The following is a 22,111-nucleotide window of genomic DNA, read 5'->3' as shown; positions in this document are numbered from 1 at the left end:
TCTTTATTTTCTCCATAAGACACTCCTCGAATATATGAGACAACATACACAGAACTGTTACACTTTCAGCTCCTCTGAGTCTGCCAGCATGGAAGTTCCCTCTGCAATACAGCTCATCTCTGAAAAAGGGAAGGCTTGAGCCTAGATGGATGCTCTAAAACACTCCACGGAAAATCCTACGACTATGCAATTAAGATGGGTAGTCTTCATATACCACCTAGCAGAAGGAGCAACACTTGACCTTTGTTTTTACTGAAAGGCTCTTTGCAGATATCAGGGGCTTGTCTTTGCTGAGGTATTGCAAAATTCTTTTCTACTTCAGCAGATTTAGGGTCAAGCTGTAAAAGCAAAGAGATAACCACAGCGATGAGGAGCCTGCTACAGAGCCTCCTGTGGTGAACAGCCCACTGGTTTCTCTGGGACTTCTCTGGGTGACATGCTGTATGGCTGGCACAAAAGGTTTGTACACAAAAAAAAAATCATTGCTTTGAAATAATGAAAGCATTTACAATTCCTGTGGATAATAATATCATTAAGAGTTCACAACATACACACGGGCAAGGATGGGAAGGAAATGGAAGCAGAGAAAGGCATTGTATCTTGAGGAAAGTCACAGAAAAGGTCAGTGTCAAGACTTAGAACAGAAACCAGGTGTCCTGGCTGCCGCTTTTGTAACAAGAAAACACCATTTCTCTTCTCACAGGGATCCCTGATCTTAGCATAATGCTGAAGTAACCGCTGAGGGGGCTCTGTAACTCCAAGGTTGTGACGTGCAATATTGTGGCACTGTATCAGCAATACCTGGCAATGTCCTTTGAAAAATTCACTTGCATTAGATGGCACATGCAGGTGCACACAACTTCAAAAGCAATAATAAGAATAATAAAAGTAACAGCTCTAGAGTCATCCCTTACGGACTGACCATTTCCCACAGAACTGTTTTACCTGTAGCCGGTGTCTTTTCTTCAATTCTTGTTTAAAGACTAAAGGACTTTTCCCTCATTATTTTCTCATATTATACAAGGTATTCTAACAGCTGCTAGAAGCTGAATATCATGTTAACAATACATAATTTAGTAAATATATGCCCAGATTGACACTGAAAGAAAACCTGATATTGCACCACTGTACTGTGTGGTTTTATTATACTGTAAGTACAGTCTCAAGCATAATAGGATTTATTCATAGCATATTTACTCCGCTGAAGTGAGCATAAATATGTAAATGTCTAAGGCTTAGACTGGGAATTGCCTACTGCTGCTTTCAAGTCATGCAGCCCTCTCTACACTCTAAATGCAGGCTGACAGCAGAAACGGCAGAACTGTACTTCCAAGGAAAGTATTACAGAAGGATCAAGCCTGCATATCATTACCTTACCCCTGACTTCTAATGCAGAATGACAGTGGACACACAGTTGTAGCTTTCACACTACTTTAATGGAACAACTACACAGAGAGAGCGAGAGAGCAAACATTGCTGATTGGGGCAGCTCCCACCGGAGTGTGATTTGAAGGGAGAAAAATCCCTTTTTATAAGATACCATTCAGATCTATGAAGCAAAATAATTACATGTTGAAATACATGTAAGCGAAGGGGGTTGATTTTGTTCCCTGGTTGTTGGGGAAGAAAAGGACAGCAGAGTGCCTGGGAGCAGCACTCAGATAAAATCTATTTCTGAGTGAAGTAAGCATGAAGTATGTGGTGGGAAAGTTATTCTGCTGAAGCCAGTGGAGAGAGCTCTGTTGGCTTCTCTGGAGTGTGAGCCATCAGAGACCCGTTTCAAAGGTTTACAGGCATGAGAGGCTACACCAAGGTGAGGGAACTCTATATGGGGTATAAAGGTGAGGGAACGTGCTTACAGCTTTCTCTAAGGCAGAAAGGTCAATCAGTTTTCAAAGTTGCAAATAAATAAGTAAAGAGACACAGCAGAAAAATTGCTCACGAGGCAATTACTGAAGGGTAGTTGGAGCAAGAGAGAATAATCCCAGCTTCGCAGCTGGGATTTCAGGTCTAAGCAAATATCCGAGTAATCGTCTTCAGCTCTGTACACATTTTAATTCACACCTTTCCACTCACTTATTGCTTCCGTGCCAGATACTTTTTAAAAAAGCGAATCAATTGCCCATAAAAGGTGTCAGGTTGTCAACAATGGAAACGAAATCCCCTGGTTACTGAACAAACAGGCTCGGAGCTGCACTACAAACTTCCTCTCACCGCCGAGGCAATTTGCCTCTCGTGTAACCTGGAGGGTATCTCTCATTATAACTGCTACTCGGCCCTGGCTTGAATTGCTCCAAGCACTTCTAATACAATCTGATCCCTTCAGACCCTGCTTTACTGCCCCTGTTCAAGCATGAAGAATTCAAGCTGGAACAGGTGCAGGGCAGGATGATTAATACAATCTGGGGAACAGGGAGTCTTTCACAAGCAGAGCTGCCAATGCTATCAATTTATGTGGTAGACAACTGCTTTGGGCAGTAACCTACTGGATTTCCAGTATCTGGCAGCTTAGGTTCCTGGATGCCTGGAAATTCAGGAGAATTTCACAGAGCCCACACAAAGCAACTTGAGGTGGAACGAACAGCGAGTCTGATACGTCCCTGGTCCCTGAAGGGGTACAGAGTCAATTTGTGGTTGTCACATCTGGACCTGCAAGGGCAGAACGGTCCAAGGGGGGCTTGATTTATGTAGCGTAGTAAAGGCTGACTGCTGTCTGGGCTTACATGGGGATGGGAAGGAAAAATGCTGGCAAGGAAAAAATGTCACATGCTAGAAGATAATACCAGCACATAAGAACAAACAAGAATGGACTGGCCAGGGATACAGTCGGACTAAACTGGAAGATCTCAGGTAACTATTAGCATAAGGGTGTTGCACAACAGCCCTCCTCTAAGGGATGGGAAGGCAACAACAGCCTAGCTAATTCTAAAAAAAGCTTGAACCTTTATGAAGGGTTATATTTAAAAACTGTCTGTAACATTAGAGATTAAATCTGCTAAATCCGAAGATCCTGTCCTGTTTTCAACAATACGGAAGCCCTCATGTGCCTTTCCCATGAAAAACATATGATCTTCTCTCCTTTCTCTGGGATTTCCTCTGTGTTGTCCTCCACTGAGCATTAACAGTAGTGTTGTTTTGTGTTTTCCAGTGTGTTCACCTTTTTTTCAGTTCCAGTTCTTTGTATTAACCTTAATTTCTTCATATGTTTTCTGTTTGTATGTCTTTACATCACACAGGTAAAGGACAAGAGATTTTGGCATCATTTAGTTTAGCTGACAACACAGTCATTAGAAGAACTGTCTTGAAATTATTTGTATCTCCCATTTTCTTCTACAATGTAATCACAATATTTTCTAAACTGAATTAACCTCTTTTATGGCCATGGCATCATGGAGTCACTGTCAAATCTCCTGCAGATCAGAGGCTAAATTACCACTTGAGCTGAGAGCTGGTGCATTGTGAATAAAAACTATATAAATCCTATTAATTTCACCCAGTGAAGGCCACTGGTAATATTCTTCCCTGCTACAACCTCCCTTATAGAAGTCCATCTGAATCTTTAATACTAAGCCATGATGAAAAAGACAACAACCTAGAACTTAAGAAATAAGGTCTTTTCAATTAACGATTTAAAAACAGGGGAAGGCACCTTATGTACCTTTTTCTTATCTTTCAGATAAAGACCTCTTGGGTAAGCTTAGTAAATCCTTATCTGCTAGATAAAGGACCACTATGATGGGCCTTATCGCTTAATTAAATCCTAGTACTATGTACAATGAAGTCAATAATTTGTTATACAAGATAGCACTTCAAACTGGGGCTGCATTGGATAATGCATCTCTATCGGTTCCCTGTACCACAGCCCGCTGTAATGGGTCATATTCCATAACCTGCTTCTGGGCTGCCAGGAACTCATTATAGAAAAGGTGTCCAGCTTAATGTGGACAGGCTGTGATAAATAAATCTGCCGGATCAACTAGATAAACTAAGGTCCCCGGATGAAACTGATTTGATATGTAGGGTCTAATTCTGTCAGTCTTCCTTGTAAGTAAATTAGTGAAAGATGTGTGGATTTTGGCCCAAATAAAATACTGATGCTGTCGATCACTGTAATGGAAAAATAGTACAACCAAAGTTAATATTACAGGATGTCATGAAACCCATGGAACAAACACAGCTACTGAAAAAACACATGATAAGGTCTAAATCCTGGCCATTTTACTCACCCAGTGCATTTACATCCACACGTATCAGGGTGAAAAAAGAAACTGGTCAATAATAACTATAGCAACTATCACCAGATATACTGCCAAGGTCTTCCTGAATACTAAACCCAGCCCAAATTATTCACTTTTCCACAGACAAACACATTTGCATAAAGAAGTCTAATAATTGCAATGCTTCATTTCACTAATTTGGTTATTGATAATGTGCTAGAGCGATCTGTTCCTGTGTTTGTTTGGCAACAACACTTTTGTATATATGGATAATCCATAAAATCACGTGCATTGTATCTCCGAGTCTCTGAAGGACTCCATTAAAACCTAAAGCAGCCACCCATTAGGCCCAGGAAGCACAGAAATGGCTTGATCCTGCAATATGCACTGGAGCTCTACAAGCCAGGAGTCTTTTCCTGGTAAATGTGGAAAATTTTAGAGATCTGCTGCTGGCTCTAATATTGCTCAGCACTGTCAAAATAGAGACTTTATGGCTGGGATTAATTTCCCTTCATTTTTATCAAGACAGGTCTCCCATAGCTAAGAGCTGCCATTCAGACCACCTAAAGCAACCAAACGGAGGAGGTTCACACCATGGTCTTAGATTAGGCATCTAACTTTTAGCCAACTAGAGCTAGACAATATTTATTCTTCCCTTAGAAAGAATCCCTGAGGAGTGTCTGAGCACGTAGCAGTAGCAGTGATATGACACAGATGTCTGTCCATGAAGGATGGGGTATCAAAATTCCTGGGTGCTCAGTAAGACAAAAGGTCCAGATGTGGATCTGGTTCGTACTGAAGACGGTGACTGCTTTGAAGTGTGTTATCTTTATTTATTTATGCCAATGATATGCTCAGAACTACACTGTCAATGCTAAGCAGAGACAAGTCCTGGCTACCAGGATAAACAGGAGTAACCATAAAATGACTCTAGATTATACCAACCAAAATCATCCCTGTTGGGGCTATTCTGTAAACTCAGCATCTCCACACATTTACAGGGTTTGTTACAATCACATTCAGGCTTTCATAAAGCCGAGGGCACAAAAACTGCTTCCAGGAACCACTGGTATCGAGGCCAGGCTAAATAGGCTCTAAGTTGCTAGAGCTGTGTGCAGGAGTTCTTGGATTTCACAGCTGGGTACTTCTAGCAAATTGTACTCCTTTCTATGCATAGTCCCGAAGGATTTCCCCATAAATGCATAGACCTAGTTCTCGCATGTCTGGCAAACTCTTCCTGTATGCTTGCCAAGTTTTAAAGGGCAAGAAATCAGCAGCTGATAATTTATGCCAGGAACCTACAATGATCCAAATTCACCCCTCGTGTAATTCTGGTAAAGCCAGCAGAGTTCCAGGGGAGAAGCTGTTGGCTTAGCAAAGTAAATTTTCACTGACATTTGAGGAATACACAGTATCAATTAAAGCAGAGCTAATTATTGCTACTATTATTTGCATTGCAGTAGTTCCCAGAGGCTTTTAACAGGATTATAGCCTTCTGGTATGAGTAGTTCTTAGGAACATAAGCTTGGATCTGGAAGTTCGTGTTTGATAGCTGACATTTGGTACCTGTGCACAATGTCTCTACGTTCAGTGGGGCTCCCCAGAGCACAGGGCTTTGCTCATGGGCATGAGCCACAAGAATCCGGGCCACAGAAGTTGCTTGTGGCGCTCTGAGGTTTGCCTAGAGCCTTCACGTGTCCTTCTGTTCTTTACAGAGTGGAAGGGGCCAGCCTGGCCTGAGTCCAAAGGAAGCAAGCCCTTCCCAAAAACTCAGCATTTGGGCAAGGCCGATGATGCCACACATTGGCTCCTTGTCAGGAAACCTTGTAAACACTCAACCGTTACTTCTTCTGATATCTGTTATTCTTCTGATATTCTGATATCTTCTGTTTATCATGGGGTACCACTCCCTTTGCCTAAGAATAAGCCATTTTAGACATTATCCACTTTATTCTGAGTCACTCTTGAAAGGAAGGACTGCCTTACATTTGTCAGCTTCACCCCGATTCCCCTACTGCCCCTGACACCACATGGGCTTCCTGGTGAAACAAAGCAAAGCTGGGTCAGTAAGACTTCCAGCATCCAGATTGAAAAAGAATATAATTACAAATAAAATGCTGTAATATGTTTAAGACTTGGATTCCTCTGGTGTTTCTTGATTTCTTTTCTGTGGATAACCAAAATATATTGCGAACACTGGGGTTCAGGGCAATACCCAGGCTTCTGTGTGCTGCTCCCAGTTCAGAACCCAAAGCTACAGCCCAAACCTCCCCGCAGCCAGTTGCAGCTGGTAATAATTTATATATTTTACACTACACTTGAACACTATATGTGTTCTGTTGAGATTTTGATCTTTGGTGGGTGACCAGCTTTCTAGGGACTCCACAGGTGACACATTAATAACACACTTGACAGGCACATTGCTTGTTTAGACCATTTCTCAGCACTTAAGCTCTCCTGTTCTCCACCCCAGCAGCTGTTTCAGGGGTCCTTAGGTCACGCTGCTCTGAAGAAATTACAGCTGAAATAAGATGCACCAAGCGGATTGTAAACTACAAGGCAGATAAACTGCAACAAGTGGAAAAATAAGTAACAAGAATGGGGGAGGAATAAATAATAACAAGAGGGATAAATAAGTAACAAGAATGAGGGAGGAAACAGAAAGAAAAATTACAGAAAAATAAAAGCTGATACACCTTAACACTGCCCCCAGCTCTGAAACTACGGCTAGACCGGAGACCGTAACACACTCAGAATGTTTTCTGTTCACAGTTTATCACAATAGTGCTTTTCATATATTGTAATTGTTTTAATCCTCATACTGTTCTCTTTCCTTAATAAAGTCTTTTTTTTTCATCTCCTACTCTACCTTTGCCCTTTGAGGAATACACCCAAAGAGAAAGCATCTTTCGCTTGCCTGTACCTTTTAAGAGGTACTGCTGCCTCCTAAGACTGCTGCCATTCCCGACAGGTCATAGACCAGGGTCAGTGGCACCTACAAGAGAGTGAATTTGCTTTCGCACCCCTCATTTGTGTACTTTAAATCCAGAATTTCCTGTCAGGTGTGACAGAACATTTGCTGCCTCACAGGACGTTGCTGAAACAACCCAAGACCTGTTTAGTATCCGATTTGGAGGAACTCGTCTGAAGACAGGCCTAACTTCGAACGGAAGACAGTGCCTCAGAGTTAGATGCCACTTTGAGAGGTTCATCACAAGAAGGTTGCGAGCCAAACCCACGACCGGACCACCCATCTTGGCCAGCCTGCATGCTACAAAACCTCACTCTGGTTTTGCCTGAGTGGGACTAGAATAAAAGCTCAAAAAGAGGTAACTGTGGTTAAAAAAATAAGCCAGAAGAATATTTTTTCTATGGAACTAGGAGCCATTTGATGTTGATAACACTGTTCTTGCTACCCTCGTATTAATTTTAAGTGTTTAATGGAATTAAACTTGGAAGTCTGCTTTACTGGATTCTGACCAATGATTTTTAACCATTTGAGTATGCGTGCAAAAAAATTTAATAATTTAAATAATTAAAAAAAATTAAAAAAAATGTGTTTGCTCAAAAAATAAACCATGAAGTATTTTGAAAAAAAAAAAAAAAAGTTTAAATCCAAAGCTAGTGAAAATAAAACTGACAGTGGCTCCTGCAGTGGAAACGGCTTAATGTAGAGAAGTCGCAACACAATAATCTTTACCAAAAGGTTTCTAACTATCAGAAAAAAAGAAGTTTAGCATTATTCTTCCCAGCTTAAAGAGGGAAATCTGAGGCAGCAGATGCAAGGCAACCTGACCCAGTAATGCAGCAAGCAAGTGCAAAACCAGGATTACAGGTTTCTTGAGTTCTGGCTCAGTTATTTACTTAATCTCCTTGCAAGACAATCTATTGCATTCACAATTGCAGCTGGATTTGCTTTGGGAGACACACAGGCAAATATATTATTTATGCAGAACTTCCCAAAATATTTAAATAAATTGATGATGATTAGTTCACATAAAGTCATTTAAATTCATAGATTCCAGAGGTGGCAAGTATGTTAATCCCCATTTACAGAAAAGAAAGGAGCACATTTGCATTTTATAACACAGGTCAGGTAGTATTGAGAAAAAGTTGTGAGTTTTTTATACAGAATCCAGAGCAACTATAGTTCCTGGGATTTGAAAACTCAAGGAAAGTCCTGAGTGAAGGTGAGTAGTCACCAAACCTGTCTCTATCATCATAGTTTAGGTCCCTGTTCCACACCTGCTGAAGTTCAGACATCTGGGAACGGCCACTTTTTTGTGCCAGAGCTATCAGGTCTCTATATTAACAAACAGAGCAATAGTGAACTATCCTGTTATTCCTCTTTAATATTGGATTGGTGTGTTAAGCAAATGGTAACCTGATTTCTGTTTGGACTGTCAGTTATGGAAATCAAATCCATAAGCAAAATGAGCAAAAATATAGAGCATAAAATACCCATCAAATGCACTCCTCTACACATCTGAATGCCACAAAGATACTCGTTGTGAACACTCCTTACGCTTAACACTTCCTTTCCCAGCCTCAAACAGATGGGACACAGAGAATTATGTCAAGAGAGCTGTGAATTGTAACAGGCTGCTGCCAAGACTGGCTGACTCTCGCCCCACACACTTCTCCAGCCAGCCCTTAAAGGGTCCAGCAAACTCCCTCCCTTGCCAGGAAATCCCTTTGTGTTGCAAACCAGCTACCCAAAAGAAGATACCAAGGAGTGATGGCTGAAACACTGGCCCCACTGAACTCACCATGGTTTTTTACCATTGACAGTAGTAGTGTTCACTTAACTTACCACCTCCATGGCAGGCAATCAGAGCTGGACTGATGGACTACCTATTAAATTATCAGCAAGCCTCAATTACTGATTTAATCTGTTTCCTAAATTAAAGTCAGAATTTGGCTGTGAGTTTGTAAGAATACGTAGAGAATAAATCTCTAGCTGTACAGTTGTGAAGAAAACCTAAAAAATGAGACCAAATGCAATGCAGAGATAAGTCTGCAGGGAGCTCAGAAAAAAGTGACATGAGAACTTCCCTATTCTCATAGCGACAGTTTAATCAGATAATGCCGATAATTTAAATACTAACATTGTTAATTATTTCCATGAGGACCTGTCCACCTGGGAAAGTTTTGCCATTTACTTGAACTAGTGTTGTTACAGTAGGCTCCATTAAACAGTTTTAGATCAGATTGGGCTTCTGATCTAAAGAAGATCAGATTGGGCTTCTTCACAGGTAGTGTAACCGAGAAGCTTGCTTTGTATCAAAGCACAATTTCATACTGTGTTTAACCTGGTCTGTGCAGAACAGCGTAAGCCCTGATATCCCCATTTAAAGGAAAACTAGGAAAAGGCAGGAAGGAAACTCAAAAGGACAATTCTTTTTCGTGAATTATTTTTCTGTGGGATCCGTGATCCAAACTGATCTACTCTGCAGCCATGCAATCACTAGGTCCTTTGAAAAGGAGAGGGAGAGCACATAACTAAGCACCCAGCAAGGAAGCGCTTAAAGGGCTAGCAGAAAAGGACTTCTAGCTTGCAGTAAAACTGGATTTAAAATCATAGAATGGTTACAGTTGGAAGGGACCTTGAAGATCATCGAGTTCCAACCGTGCTGCCACAGGCAGGGACACTTCCCACTAGACCTGATTGCTCAAAGCCCCATCCAGCCTGGCCTTAAACTCCTCCAGGGATGGGGCATCCACAGCTTCTCTGGGCAACCTGTTCCAGTGCCTCACCACCCTCATAGGAAAGAATTTCTTCCTCGTATCTAATCTAAGTCTATCCTCTCTCAGTTTAAAACTATTATCCCTTGTCCTAGGTCACTAGGACCTACTTAGCATGTTATGATGCCGAACCTGTAAAGTATGTACCCAGGTGAGGTTTGAGTGGAGAAGTAAGAACTACACAGCCTGAACTATTTTATAGTTTAAGCAAGTGTTAACTCCCCTGCATATGCAAGCCTTGAAAGACGGGAGGACCACAGATCTACCAAACAGGGCTCAAACCGTCCTTTTCATGGTGTATTTTAATCCCATTAACTCATCGGGCCATTTTTCCACACAAGAGGCAGCTGAACTTCGGGGTTCAAGCTGGACCTACAACCTACTGAAGCCTCCATGCAGCCCAACGTGCGCTGGGCACTTCAGAGGTGTTGAGAGCAGCCTCTCACTTCAGCAAAGAGATCCTCGACGAGGAGGCATGGGAGAGTCAAAAAGCAGCGCCTCTTTCTCCCGTTCCCACTCCCCACTATTTGTTCCGGGCAGGTACAACCACCGCAGCCGGTTCGGCCGCCCCCGCACGCAGCCAGGCCGCGGACAGCAGTGAGTCGGAGGCCGGCGGGCCTGCTCCCCTGTGAGGAGGCGGTTAGGCCCAAGAACTACGGGCTGCCCGCAGGAATCCCGAGCAGGGCGCGGAACCGCTCGGGCAAGGCTCCACAGCCCTTCCCCAGAGCCGTTGCTGACTCAAGGCCGGAGGAAGCCGCAACTCTACGCCACCCAGGCCGCCATTCCGCCGCCGCGACACCACTCCCTCAGCGCCCCGCGCGCAAGCGCAGCCCCGCCCCTCCTCCGACGCACATGCGCACTCACGCCCGCCCCGCCCCGCCCCTGGGGGTGGGCCAGCGCATGTGCAGAGTGCCCCGGCCAGCCAACCAGCGGCGCCCGCTGCCCACCCTCCCCGCGAGGGAGGGTCCGGTCCTCCGCTGTCCCATGATGCAGCGCGGGGGCGGCGACGACAGTGACGGCGGTGGCCGCCATGTTGTGGTAGTTTGTTGTTCTCTGGCGGTGGGTGCGTGCGGAGGGGCGGCGGGAGGGGGAGCCTCCGGGCGTTGAATCCAAGTCCTTCCCCGTCTCCCCCCGACTCCCCGCCGCTCCTGGGGGCGGCACGGGGCCGCTGCCGGCAGCCGCCGCCGCGTGGACGAGGCGAAGAGCCATGGCTGCCGCGCTGGGAGGAGGCGCAGGTGGGTGCCGCGGCCCCGAAAGGCTTCGCCTGAGGGCAGACGGGGGGGATCGGGGTTCCCGGGTCTGGCCTGGGGGAGCGGGGCCGGCTGCAGGCGCGGCGCGGGGCCTGGCTGGCGGCGGAGCGACCGTCGGGGCCGAGGGAGCCGTGGGCCGCGGGGCCTTCCTGGGGCGGTGGCGCCGCCACCTCCCACCGCCTCTCGGGCGGCGAGCTTTGCGTACTTGGGGCGCAGGCGGGAGCTCCTCTGGCACCGCAGGGCCCCAGGGGCTCCTCTCGCTGACGGGAGCGGGCGTCGTGCGGTGATGGGAGCTGCTGTCTCCTCTTGGCTGGGGCAGGGCCGGGAAGGGGCAACAGCTTCATCGCTTACCGCAGGTGCGGGACCTCAGGGTGAGATGGATGTGTTTATTTAGATACGTTAATTCCCATATTTTTAAAGCTACAGGCTACAGTATGGGATCTGTTTGAACAAGTCATATGGAGAGTAGTTATAACGTATTTTACAGGCTGCTCAGAAGCACAAGGTCTCACTTAGAGAGGGTAAAATGTAAAGTCAGTGCTTGGTCCCAGGGCTTTCAGGTGTGCCACTGCTCCTGTTCTTGACTAAGGACACTACTTCTCCCAGCATTTTAAATGACAGCTCAAAACCCTGTGTGGTTCCGATTGGTATATTAAACAAATTTTAAAATGAGAACATTTGGTTGAGTTATTGAAAGAAGGACTTGCAGGGGTCACACTGGGCTGTTCAAGAGAGATGCAGTTAAGAGAACATGTTTCTTTCTGGTGCTGTGGGCCTTGCTTTCACGAGGAATAACAGTTTTAATAAAGGCTGGTCAGAGTTGTCAGTTGATCTACTTGTCCTTGTCTGTACAAAAGTTTGTGATGATTTTAGTCAGGGTTTTTTCTGTAAGTAGGTGTCATGGAGAAGAGTGTGGCTCATCCTCGTGACCACTGACCTAAGTGGTCAGACTGTTCGCCATTGTTAGCTGTAACTGGTAATAAAGTACAAAAACACAATTAAGTTTCCTACTGAAGGTAAATGTTACAAAGAAATTCCCAAATTTAGGAGTTAAGGGGTTTGGGGAAAAGGCTAAGAAGGAAAGCACTGATTGGTAAAACAGTAAATATTTGAATATTTTGGACATTGTTTTAATGGTATTAAATATATTACAACGTTTACATTATTTTGCAAAAATCTCTGTGCTAGTTTCTGTGATTCAGATCAGTGATTTGTGATGTGGAACTAAACTTTGCGTGCATGTTCTATCTCTGGAAGTTTTTTTTCTAGTATTAAAAGGACAGAGTAGTTTAAAGAAAGTGTCACTTGGAGCATTTTAGTTCTTTTGTTTAAAACTGCTGCAAGTTGAATGAGCATGCTTTCATGTACAAATGTCTATGCAATAGACAGCCTTCAAATAAGTGGTGAAACTGCTGTTTCAAGGCAAGGTTTTTTTGTTGTTGAGTACTGTTTGTGTCTAATCATGAATTAGGATCCCTTTTGTACTAAGTGGGCACCAGCAGTTGTTTGTTCAGCGTTAACACTGTGCTCATCAATAAATGGTGGCCAACTAAATATAATCCTTGCCACAGATAAACAGTGTTTGTTTAGTCTTGATGATCACTGTGCAGCACTTGCCTGAATGAAGAAACCTGGAGGTGTTGCACTTCTATGTCCATATCAAGGACATATCCAAGTCAAGGAAAATTCGTGGTTGAATACATTTTTCAAGTGTTAAATACACTTTCAAAACCTGCTAAAAAAGCTTAGCACTTGCAGCAGTGGTATATCTCTTTGGAAAGGGGCCACTACCTAAAGTCAATAGTGGTAACAAATGGGAAAGAAGGCATAGAGGGTGAAAAGCCCAGGACTAAGGGTTATTTGGCTTATATGTTTTTGGTCAGTTAAAGTTTTAACTACAAGAACTGATGTTTTGGATTTAGGTTTTGGATTTTCTTTGGGATGGTGGTAGAGGAAACTTTAAGATATGGAGATGACAGCATCCCAGTGTTCTCTTTGCCAAAAAAGAAAAAAAAAAAAGCTCTAATGAGTGGTAAAGTAGTATGAAATAGGTCGGGGGGGGGGGGGAGGAAGTGTTAATTTGATGACTTTGCAGGTTGACAAAGTGAGATAGTTTTGGCTTTGAAGATGCAGATTGAAGTTTAAAGATATAATGCAGGGCTGAAAATGAAATGTGAAATGGCTATGTCAGCTGAACATTTGAATATATTCGATGGGATGAAAGGAAGGCGATTTGTCTGTTGGACAGCATGTGTGGACTTACTGGTCACAGATAGTTGTGTTGGTGAAGCTAAGCTTTCTAAGGGTGAAGGTAAAGGCTCTTTTGGTGGCAGGTTTCACAAACATAAACTGGAAAGTTTTCAAGTGATGATCTGTGAGGTCTCTGGGAATGATTCACAGCTTCATTTTACTTCACAAATTCCTTTGCTGTTTTGAGGTCCCTTCCAACCTGGGCTGTTCTATGATTTAGTGATTATCTGCTTGTGTAATGTAACAACTGTATTGTATAGATGCTTATTTTTTTTTCTTGGTATTTAAAATCTAGCTGTAAATTGATCACTGTAATCTCATTTAGGGAGATACAATTACAGGGAAAACAACAAAACAAAGCAAGGAGCACTTGTTATCTCAATAGTCTGCCATACTGAATTAAGGGGAAACTATTACAAGTTTTATTCTTTTCAGATTAATTCACTTCTGATGAACTTCAGTGGTCTAGAAGACTTTGAGTGTAGATATTCTTGAGGTTTGAATCATGACAAGGAACGGGGCAGAGGAGGAGCTGAAGAGGGCCCCATCTATATAGGTCTGCCACGTATTTCTGCTGGAAGTCCTGTACCAAGAGTAGCTGAATGGGTGTTTCTTGCCTTTGAGCCTATAATGTCATTCCTCGAGCTTGAACCTAAGCTGTCATCAGTTTAATTTCATTTTAACTAATCTGATGGCTGCTATTGTGCTCTCAGCAATGTAGTGGCTTTAAAAAACCTCTTGTGAAGCTGTTGATAAAAATTGGGAAAAAAGCTTATACTTCTAGCACAGCAAACACCTTTCTCTGTGTTGTGGGTCACTATCCAATTCAAAGATGTAGTAAAAATTCTCCAGTCTAACAAATTCAGTTGAATTTGTTGTACTTCAGGCTATTTGCCAGCAGCACACAGGGATTGGAAATATATTCTGCATTTGTGCCTAAATGAAAGTCGCTGGAGTGGTGGCTCTGTTTTGGTCTCTGTGGGTACTGCATCCTGCTTTATTAGGTGGACTGATGCAACTGGTTATATTGGAATATGCACACACTAAAACTCGCCTGTGTCAAAGGCCTATAGAGTTTACAATTGATGAAATACAAATATATGATCATGGGCTATTGTACCAGCTAAGGACTAGTGCCAAAAAGCATTACTGCTTGAATGAGCTTGTGGCAGGCAGATTTGCTTTCAGGCATAGCAATTTTTAATCTCTTTATGCTTCCTTGACAAGCTTTCACTGAAAGTCGCATTCTTCCGATCATTCTCTCCTTTCAGGTTGTCTAAATTAAACGTAGCCTCAGTATCATTTGTTTTTACAGAAGCCAAGCCATGCTTTATTGCATTAAATTAACTAAACCTCAGTTTTTAGGTCACAGAACTTCTTGTGCAGAATAATTTAAGATGATGGTTGTCAATGACTTGACCAAAAAACCTCTAAAGTAATGTGATTGGTCATCGTGTTATATTCTGCTGTAATGCAGCCTCAGTTTTAACTATAACTTTTGGTGGCTGTGAAAGCTGCTGGAGAGTTTCTGGAGAGTTGCAGTTTTTCATGGGTGGCCAAAGCCATTTGAGAACTGAGATCATGTGGATTTCATTTAAACTGTTGGTCTTCATGCACTGTTCAGCATGTTTGTGAGGCAAGGACTATGACACTTCCAAAATGTTTTTCCAAAACAAATGTATTTTCAAATCCAAGCAGACTTTGGAGATATTTTTTTGTGGCTTGGTGGTTTGGGATTTAGACGTAGTGTTTTGTTGGCTTGTTGTTTGGTTTTTTTGTTTGTTTTTTAGTATAAAATAAATAAACAAAGATACTTTGTTTTCAAGCAGTGATTAGAAAAAGAATTTTAGTTCCTGGCAGCATATCATAATTACTTCTGTTCTTGATTATTTCTAGTGACTTAACTTTGCAACATGACAAACTCTAAAATGAACTTACCTTCTGTAGAAATTAATTTTTCTAATTTATTTCTTTGAGGAAGCTAAATGCTATGCTATAGGAGTAATTTGGAAAGAAAACATGAAATACTGTAGTTAAGGGACATGTTGTGCAATTGTTACATCCTTATAAATACTTAGTCACTGGATACTTAAGGCTCATATGATTAATTGTTTACCAGTATAAAGACTCCATGATGGATATCACTGAAAAGATAAAATAAACTGTTGGTGTTTGAGTGTGGTATATTTGTGCACGTGTTCTTGTGTGTAATGCAGTAGCAGGAGTGAATGTGATTGTTATGATGGGGTAGAGAGCTTCATTATCTTTCTGGTGTGCTTCATGATGTGTTATGTTTATGTCACAGACTCGGATTCAGGAGTTCCTGTTGACCTGCTGTTTTTACTGCTAGATGCTGTTGTGATTTGTTACCAGAAGTTCAGCAGTTGTTAATAGTAGGGTTGTGTTGCCAGCCTATGTTTTAGAAACGGTTGTTCCTCATGGAACCTGTTACTCTTCTGTATTGCATAGCAAGAGATACCGAAATTCAGTTCACTATCAGGCAGAAACATAGGTCTGTTTTTAAATGGTATACTCAGTTCCTGAAAATTGAGGCTTTACAATACCTGTGTGTTGTGTGACCTTTTGCAATGAAATATGAAGAAAAATATTCTGTAGAAATAAACTATTACATAAAGATAAGCTGGTAAGCTGTTTTTAATCTGGAGACCTGTGCTTGAAATGCTGTCAAGTTGTCATGTTGAGTGTTTTAAATATGATACGAGGGAATGGGAAAGATCAAGATGGACTTGTTATGTTCAACATGAAATCTAAGCATAGAGAAGTGGGGTTTTATGTGGTAAATGACTTTTTTCCTCTGTTTTTTCCTTTTTTTTTTTTTAATAGCTCCCTTACCTGCTCTGTCCAAAAGCAGTGCAGCTTAGTTACTTAGTCACTTGTCTTTTAATAAATACTTGTTGGATAGACAGTGCATAATACTTTTTTATCCATTGAACTATTGGATCATTGTGGCATCTCCATCTTGTTTTGGGTAGGGAGAAATCTTTGATGCTTTTTCAATGCCTAAACCAAATAGTATGTTTTATGCTTGTGACAGTGTAATATTGAAGCTAAGCAAAATACAAAATTTTGAACTGTTAAGGTTTATGAGGTAGAATGTGGTTAGTGTTCCAGAAAGCATGCAGGTGTATTTCTAGGAAGACAAACAATAGAGTCATCAGTTGTTTTTCTTAATCTAGAAGCCTTGGCCATCTCATTGCAGTAAAATACTCCATCTTAGCAACAGTTGCTATGTAGGACTACCTTTTTAGGCTATATTGGTACCATTTTAAGATGCTAAGAGCTCTGCAGTGTTCCTGCTGATTCACCTCCTACGCTTGTGAGACTTGACTGTGTAGCTTAGAACTTCCATTTTACATAGAAAAATGATCAGTGAAGATTTTATTGAAAGGGTGCCCACAGACTTAGAAACTACCATCAGCATGGCCAAAGAGGAAATGAAGCTTTTATTTTTGTGGATTCCTAGTGTGGATGCTCTGTTCTTATTAAGCAGGAAAAAAGATAACAGTTGTGGGCATATATCCTAAAACCAAAAAAAGAAGCTGTATAGAACAGCGTATGGCACTGCTGGTGCTACACCAGGGTAAGAATAAAGCAAATAGGAACCTTCTAGTGTGGGGAACCAAGTGTGTTTTGCTGCCTTTGTGCTTATTCTGGTTTACAGCTGCCCAGGTCCTTGGGAGACAGGCTGGTCTAATAAAGTAGCCAGTGTTAGTCTCTGCAGCATCCTGCAACTTCTCTGTCACTTTGATAATGGTGATTTTCTTAGAGCTGCTGTAGGAAGGGCCAAGTGGTGGGTTATTTCTTTTGTTTTCCTGTGTAACTGGTCTGTCCTTCTTATTTATTCAGTTAGTGCTTTTTTGGTGTTTGGTAGGTCTTGTTTGTTTCTTTTTTTTTTCCCTTCTAGTGCTGCCTGGAAGTTAGAGAGGGGGCTTAGTGTGTTTAGTGATTGCCTGTCAGGATCTTCCAGTTGATACCCAGCTAACGCACATGTATCTTGGTGAGCTTTGCTATGAGAGCCTTGAATTGAAACAAGGAGCCGTGGCCATTGCATTGCATGTCTTAGCAACAGTCGCTATGTACAGCTACCTTTCTAGGCTGCACTGGTACTGCTGGAAGAAACACAAAACCTCTTCCAACTCCTACAATGGACATTTTCCTGCTTAAAGAGTTTATGTTCATGGATTTCCCTCCTTTCCGTTTCTTTTTTTCCTTTCTCTCCTCACCTCCCACACAGTAGTACTGAGAATTATAAAAAAAAATTCCTTGGCTGTTGCTTTCAGAGGTTTTGTGCTCTGCTGGTGCTGAATGTTCCTCTTTCTGTACAAGTCAATGTTTTACAGGTGCTTGACCATACTTGACACAAACATTGATTTGTAAGATTTTCTCAAGGAGAAACATCCCTACATGTTATACTGATTGTTGTTTACTGGTATTTCCCAGTGTTATTGCCTAGACAGGTAAAAGAAAAATGAAAATACGGGTGGCTTTTCGTTACTACTAGAATGAAATGGAAAAAAAAGATGCCTCCCTGATGTTTGCTAGGTGTCACATCGCACTGCAGGTGTAAGGCTTGTGTGCATTCCAGTGCTTGCGATCTCACAAATGAGGAAGCTGGCAATGAATGCAATTTGTAGATGCGTGACTTTTGTGACCTCCTTTTCTAAAGGAGAGCTACAACCTGCTTTGGGCTCTGACAACACTTAATGTCAAAATGACATAATTTGTAACGCTCATTATCAATGTCAGCTGTCAAAAAACATATAAGCATAAAAAAGAAAAGCTGTTTCCCTCTGTCCCAAAGATCTTTATATCATAAGTGTGTTATGAGACAGGGAGAGAAAAAATGAGAACAGGGAGGTGGTGGGGACATATGTGGAGCAGTTCTCAAAAGCTGTGGTCACCACACACAGATTGGCCAGTCCTTTTTGAGGCTTTTGTATGCGTCCTGCTAGAAGGGACTTGTGAAAAGGCCTTTGCATGGATGTAATTCAGCTTTAGATTTTGGTAGGAGTTGCTCATAAATAAGGAATAGGATGTGGGAAATTTGGGGGGGTTGGAAGAGCTGGAGGGTGGAAGTTTGTGACATTGACTGGGTGGGCTCCAGGTCTATACTAGAAACTTGACGGGAAGTCTTTCGGTATTGTTTCTTCACTAGCAGTAATACTGGGTTGAAGCGCTTTTATGGCCATGAAGCTTAACTATCTGGCCTGGAAAAGTACTATGAAATATACCGAGGACTGTTCCTTTTTGCTGTAGAGAAACAGAGAAAAAGGGTTTGGCATGTAACTTCGTTTTCTAGATTTGAACCTGGCTGACATGAAGGTCCATCTGTCTTAAAGTCTCAAGAGTTGTGTGCTGAAGAGCTAAGATCTTGTCTTCAAATAGTGTTTGTTTGTAATACAGGTCTCGAGTTCTAAAGGTGGTGCCTGGAATGAAAAAATACAATACCTTGCAAGCAAGGAGGCATAGCTTGAAAAGAAATTATTGTCTTCCTGATGGTGGTGGTTGTCTTGAGCTGTGTTAGTCAATACGTGGACACTTGTAATTTGGGTTGCTGCAAAACCAGTCGCATTACCTTAAATGAATCTTTGGAGGTGGTTACATCAAGTCAGTGGATTACTGCAATCCAGCTGTAAGAACAATGATCTTGCAGGATATTTGTGCTCTTAAAATGGCAGTGCACTAAGATAATCATTGCAGTGTGGTTTTGAATGACCAGAAGGAGAGCAAGGTGGCAGTTTTCTTCAGAGACCACAAAATTGGGTGCTTTAGAGGAAGATAGTAAATGCTTGGATATCTGTCTGGCTTTCCCCCGTGGGTGAAACAGGGACTGGAATTGAAGGAGGTTGTGATATATAGATGTTTGAGCAGAGAAATGCAAAAAACCTGCTTGTTTCAATGGTGTTAGCCCATGTAAATTAGTTTAAATATAGAAGATTAGTTCAAATATAAAAGTGTCTGTAGGGAGTAAAAGGGGGAACCTGATCAAAGGGAATTGTTTTTACCTACTGTTTCAGAACAAAAGAGTTGCCACACTTGACTTGTGTTGCATCATAATTCACACTGAGCAGCCTTACTTTCATAGCTATTTATGATTAAGAGCTTTCAAACCAAAAAATTCAATGTAGTGACATCGCAAGAACTGAATGTTCTCTTTTTAATGTTTTTACCTCCTTTTAAACTTCTACTGGCCACTAACAGCTGTATTTTGATTTTATGAAGTAAGAAGTAAATAGGTTTGTCACTGCATGTGGGGAATATTCACTAAAGGATACTGGGTTGAGTTTAACCAGACTTGGTTTTGAAGTGTCACTGAAAAAAAAAGCACACAAAAAAACCCCTAGCTGATCCTTCACATTGTAGTTGGTCAAAGAGTTGAGTGCAAATAGGAGAATGACTGGATACATGGCATCTCAGTGTTCACCAGTTCAGACTGCCAGGCTGCAAGGACTGGATTGCTCATCCGCCTGTAGTTTGAAGACCATTTAACTGCAGCCAGTTTCCCCGTCTGTTGAGCATAACTTATTCTCCCACTTGTTTGACTCTTATAGGAGTTTTTAAAATCTGTGATAAGACTCTTAATCCCAGGTGTGCATTCTCTGTTAGGCTGTAGCCACGGGATGGGAGAGTGAGTGCTGAATGTTTCTGAAGGTATGTGCTTCCTGTTTACAGCTGACATCTGGATGTCTGAACAGAGCAGATGAGCTTTGCATTTCTTTTGCAGATAAATAGAAGATGTAATATTTTTAAGTACCAAAATTGTCATTTACGAACTAAGCTATGCAAGAGTAATTTGTGATTTGATAGGCCAATGTGAGGGTACTTGTTGAGAGAAATACATGGAGCACCAGTTTTATCTTGGAAGGCACATGTGGGCTTTGGTACCCAGTGGAACCTGTTTCAGTGACTTCCAGTGTTTTTAATGCCTCAGTTGAGGTAACTGGCAGAGGGAATGTGACTTCTCTCTTCTGTTCTGGGTTGCTGGTATCATCCTGCCTTCTGCTGACCTGAGGTTTACTCCTATTTTCAAAGTACCTTTGCAGCCTTGGTGTGGGTAGATGAGCTTGTGGCCCCCCAAGGCAAGCAGAGATGTGGTAGATGGGGTTCCCTTCACCACCTTCCCTGCACCTCAGTTTCATGCGTTTCTGGGGGGCTCCTGTCTCAGGGATGACCTTTGGTTGCAGTATTTTTCCAGTGATGTATCTCATGGTCTACCTGCTTTCCTTGGGTCATCCTCACCTCGGTAGTGAGAAGGGGGGAAGAAGCTACATAGTACATTATGTTTTTCTATTATTGAAGCGTGATGGTATTTATCTGTTTTTCTCATGTTAAAATGGGAAGTAGAAAAAGGTATTTTTGCATAATCTAAAAAACAACACCCCACCTAAGTGGTTGCTTCAGAAACCTTTCATTTCAGTAAGAATTACTTAATGTAGTCACTTTCTTTACAGATGATGACTTTGATCAGTTTGATAAGCCCGGTGCAGAAAGATCTTGGAGAAGAAGAGCTGGAGATGACGACTGGGACAGGTAGGTAGAATATTTTCATCTTCAATTTCTCTATGCTGACTTACATTGTTCTGTTTTCTCATTCTGGCACTTTGTATTCTAACATTTGGAGTAGTGCACATTTAGATACTAATGAAGATGTTGGCTGTTATGCATGTGTCAGCTGATGCTAGATTGTGCCAAACATATACTTGCCTTAAGGAATATAGAGAGCACTATGAAGAGATACTTTGTATTTATCCAATTTGAAATGGTATTTGTGGTGTGTAATTAACATCCTTGTTTTCCTTTTAAATATTTAGTAGATCTCAGTGGCTTAAATAGATTTTTGCTAGTACTTGAATTTGCCCAACTTAACTTTTTTTTTTTTTTTTTTTTAAATCGATGTTTAAGTTCTTATCCTCAAAGTCCTACTTCAGTTTTACATTTCAGGAGAGTAATGGAGCGTAGATATGTTTCTCTTGAAAAATATGAATTGTAAAGATTTAGAAGTATGTATGAACTTGGTTATTTTGGGGGAGAGTAAGAGCATGTTCTTTTATATGAAAGCCCTGTAGCTGGGGAAGACTTGAATCAAGCTGCTGGCTAGACTTGTCTATCCTTCCTGGGAAGAAACTTTTCATTTTGTTTTGTGGAGTTGCTTTTTTTTATTATTGCTTTTAATAACAGAGAGACTTGTTCAGACTTGGTTTTCACTGTAAAAAGGGGAAAACCCCATTCCAAGTAGATTTTTGTCTTTTCTAATAATCATTCAAGTGACTGTTGTAAACAAATTTTACCCTAAGTAGTTTTCCACTGAGCTGAGCCCTTGGAGTGAATCACCGCTCTACCTTTATCGTCATTCCAGAGGGATTAGTTTCCTCTTCCGTGCTTTTCTGCTAGGTTAAGTGGGTGGTTTTCATTGCTCTGGGAGGTAAGAGCGAATTAAGGAATTTGGACAATAGGTTCAGTATACAGGGTGTTCTGCTGTGTGCTGGTGAGGGTGTCTGCTCTCTGTCATACCAGCACAGCTGTTTGAGGGTTGGATGGTGAACTGCATCAAGGAACTGAGCTGGTTTGAGAGTGTAATTAAAATAATGTGTTCAGGCTGGGTCACTGTACCGTGCTGCCTCCCAGCCC

General features: G+C 42.0%; 1 protein-coding gene across 1 annotated transcript in view; it reads left to right on the top strand.

Annotated features, from left to right (window-relative positions):
- The first annotated feature begins 10,958 nt into the window (after window positions 1-10,958).
- The window catches only part of RBM33 (RNA binding motif protein 33), a 95,169-nt gene continuing 84,016 nt past the window's right edge, over window positions 10,959-22,111 (top strand). Inside the window, exons 1-2 of the mRNA XM_074157636.1 lie at window positions 10,959-11,197; window positions 20,935-21,013. Coding sequence (XP_074013737.1) covers window positions 11,170-11,197; window positions 20,935-21,013 — 107 coding nt within the window. The 5' untranslated portion in view covers window positions 10,959-11,169. The remainder of the gene's footprint in view (window positions 11,198-20,934; window positions 21,014-22,111) is intronic.

This window comes from Numenius arquata, chromosome 12 (genome assembly GCF_964106895.1).
Source record: "Numenius arquata chromosome 12, bNumArq3.hap1.1, whole genome shotgun sequence".
In the NCBI taxonomy this organism is placed as follows: domain Eukaryota; kingdom Metazoa; phylum Chordata; class Aves; order Charadriiformes; family Scolopacidae; genus Numenius; species Numenius arquata.
The sequence above is the reverse complement of the archived record's forward strand: the minus strand, read 5'-3'. Positions and strand labels throughout refer to the sequence as shown.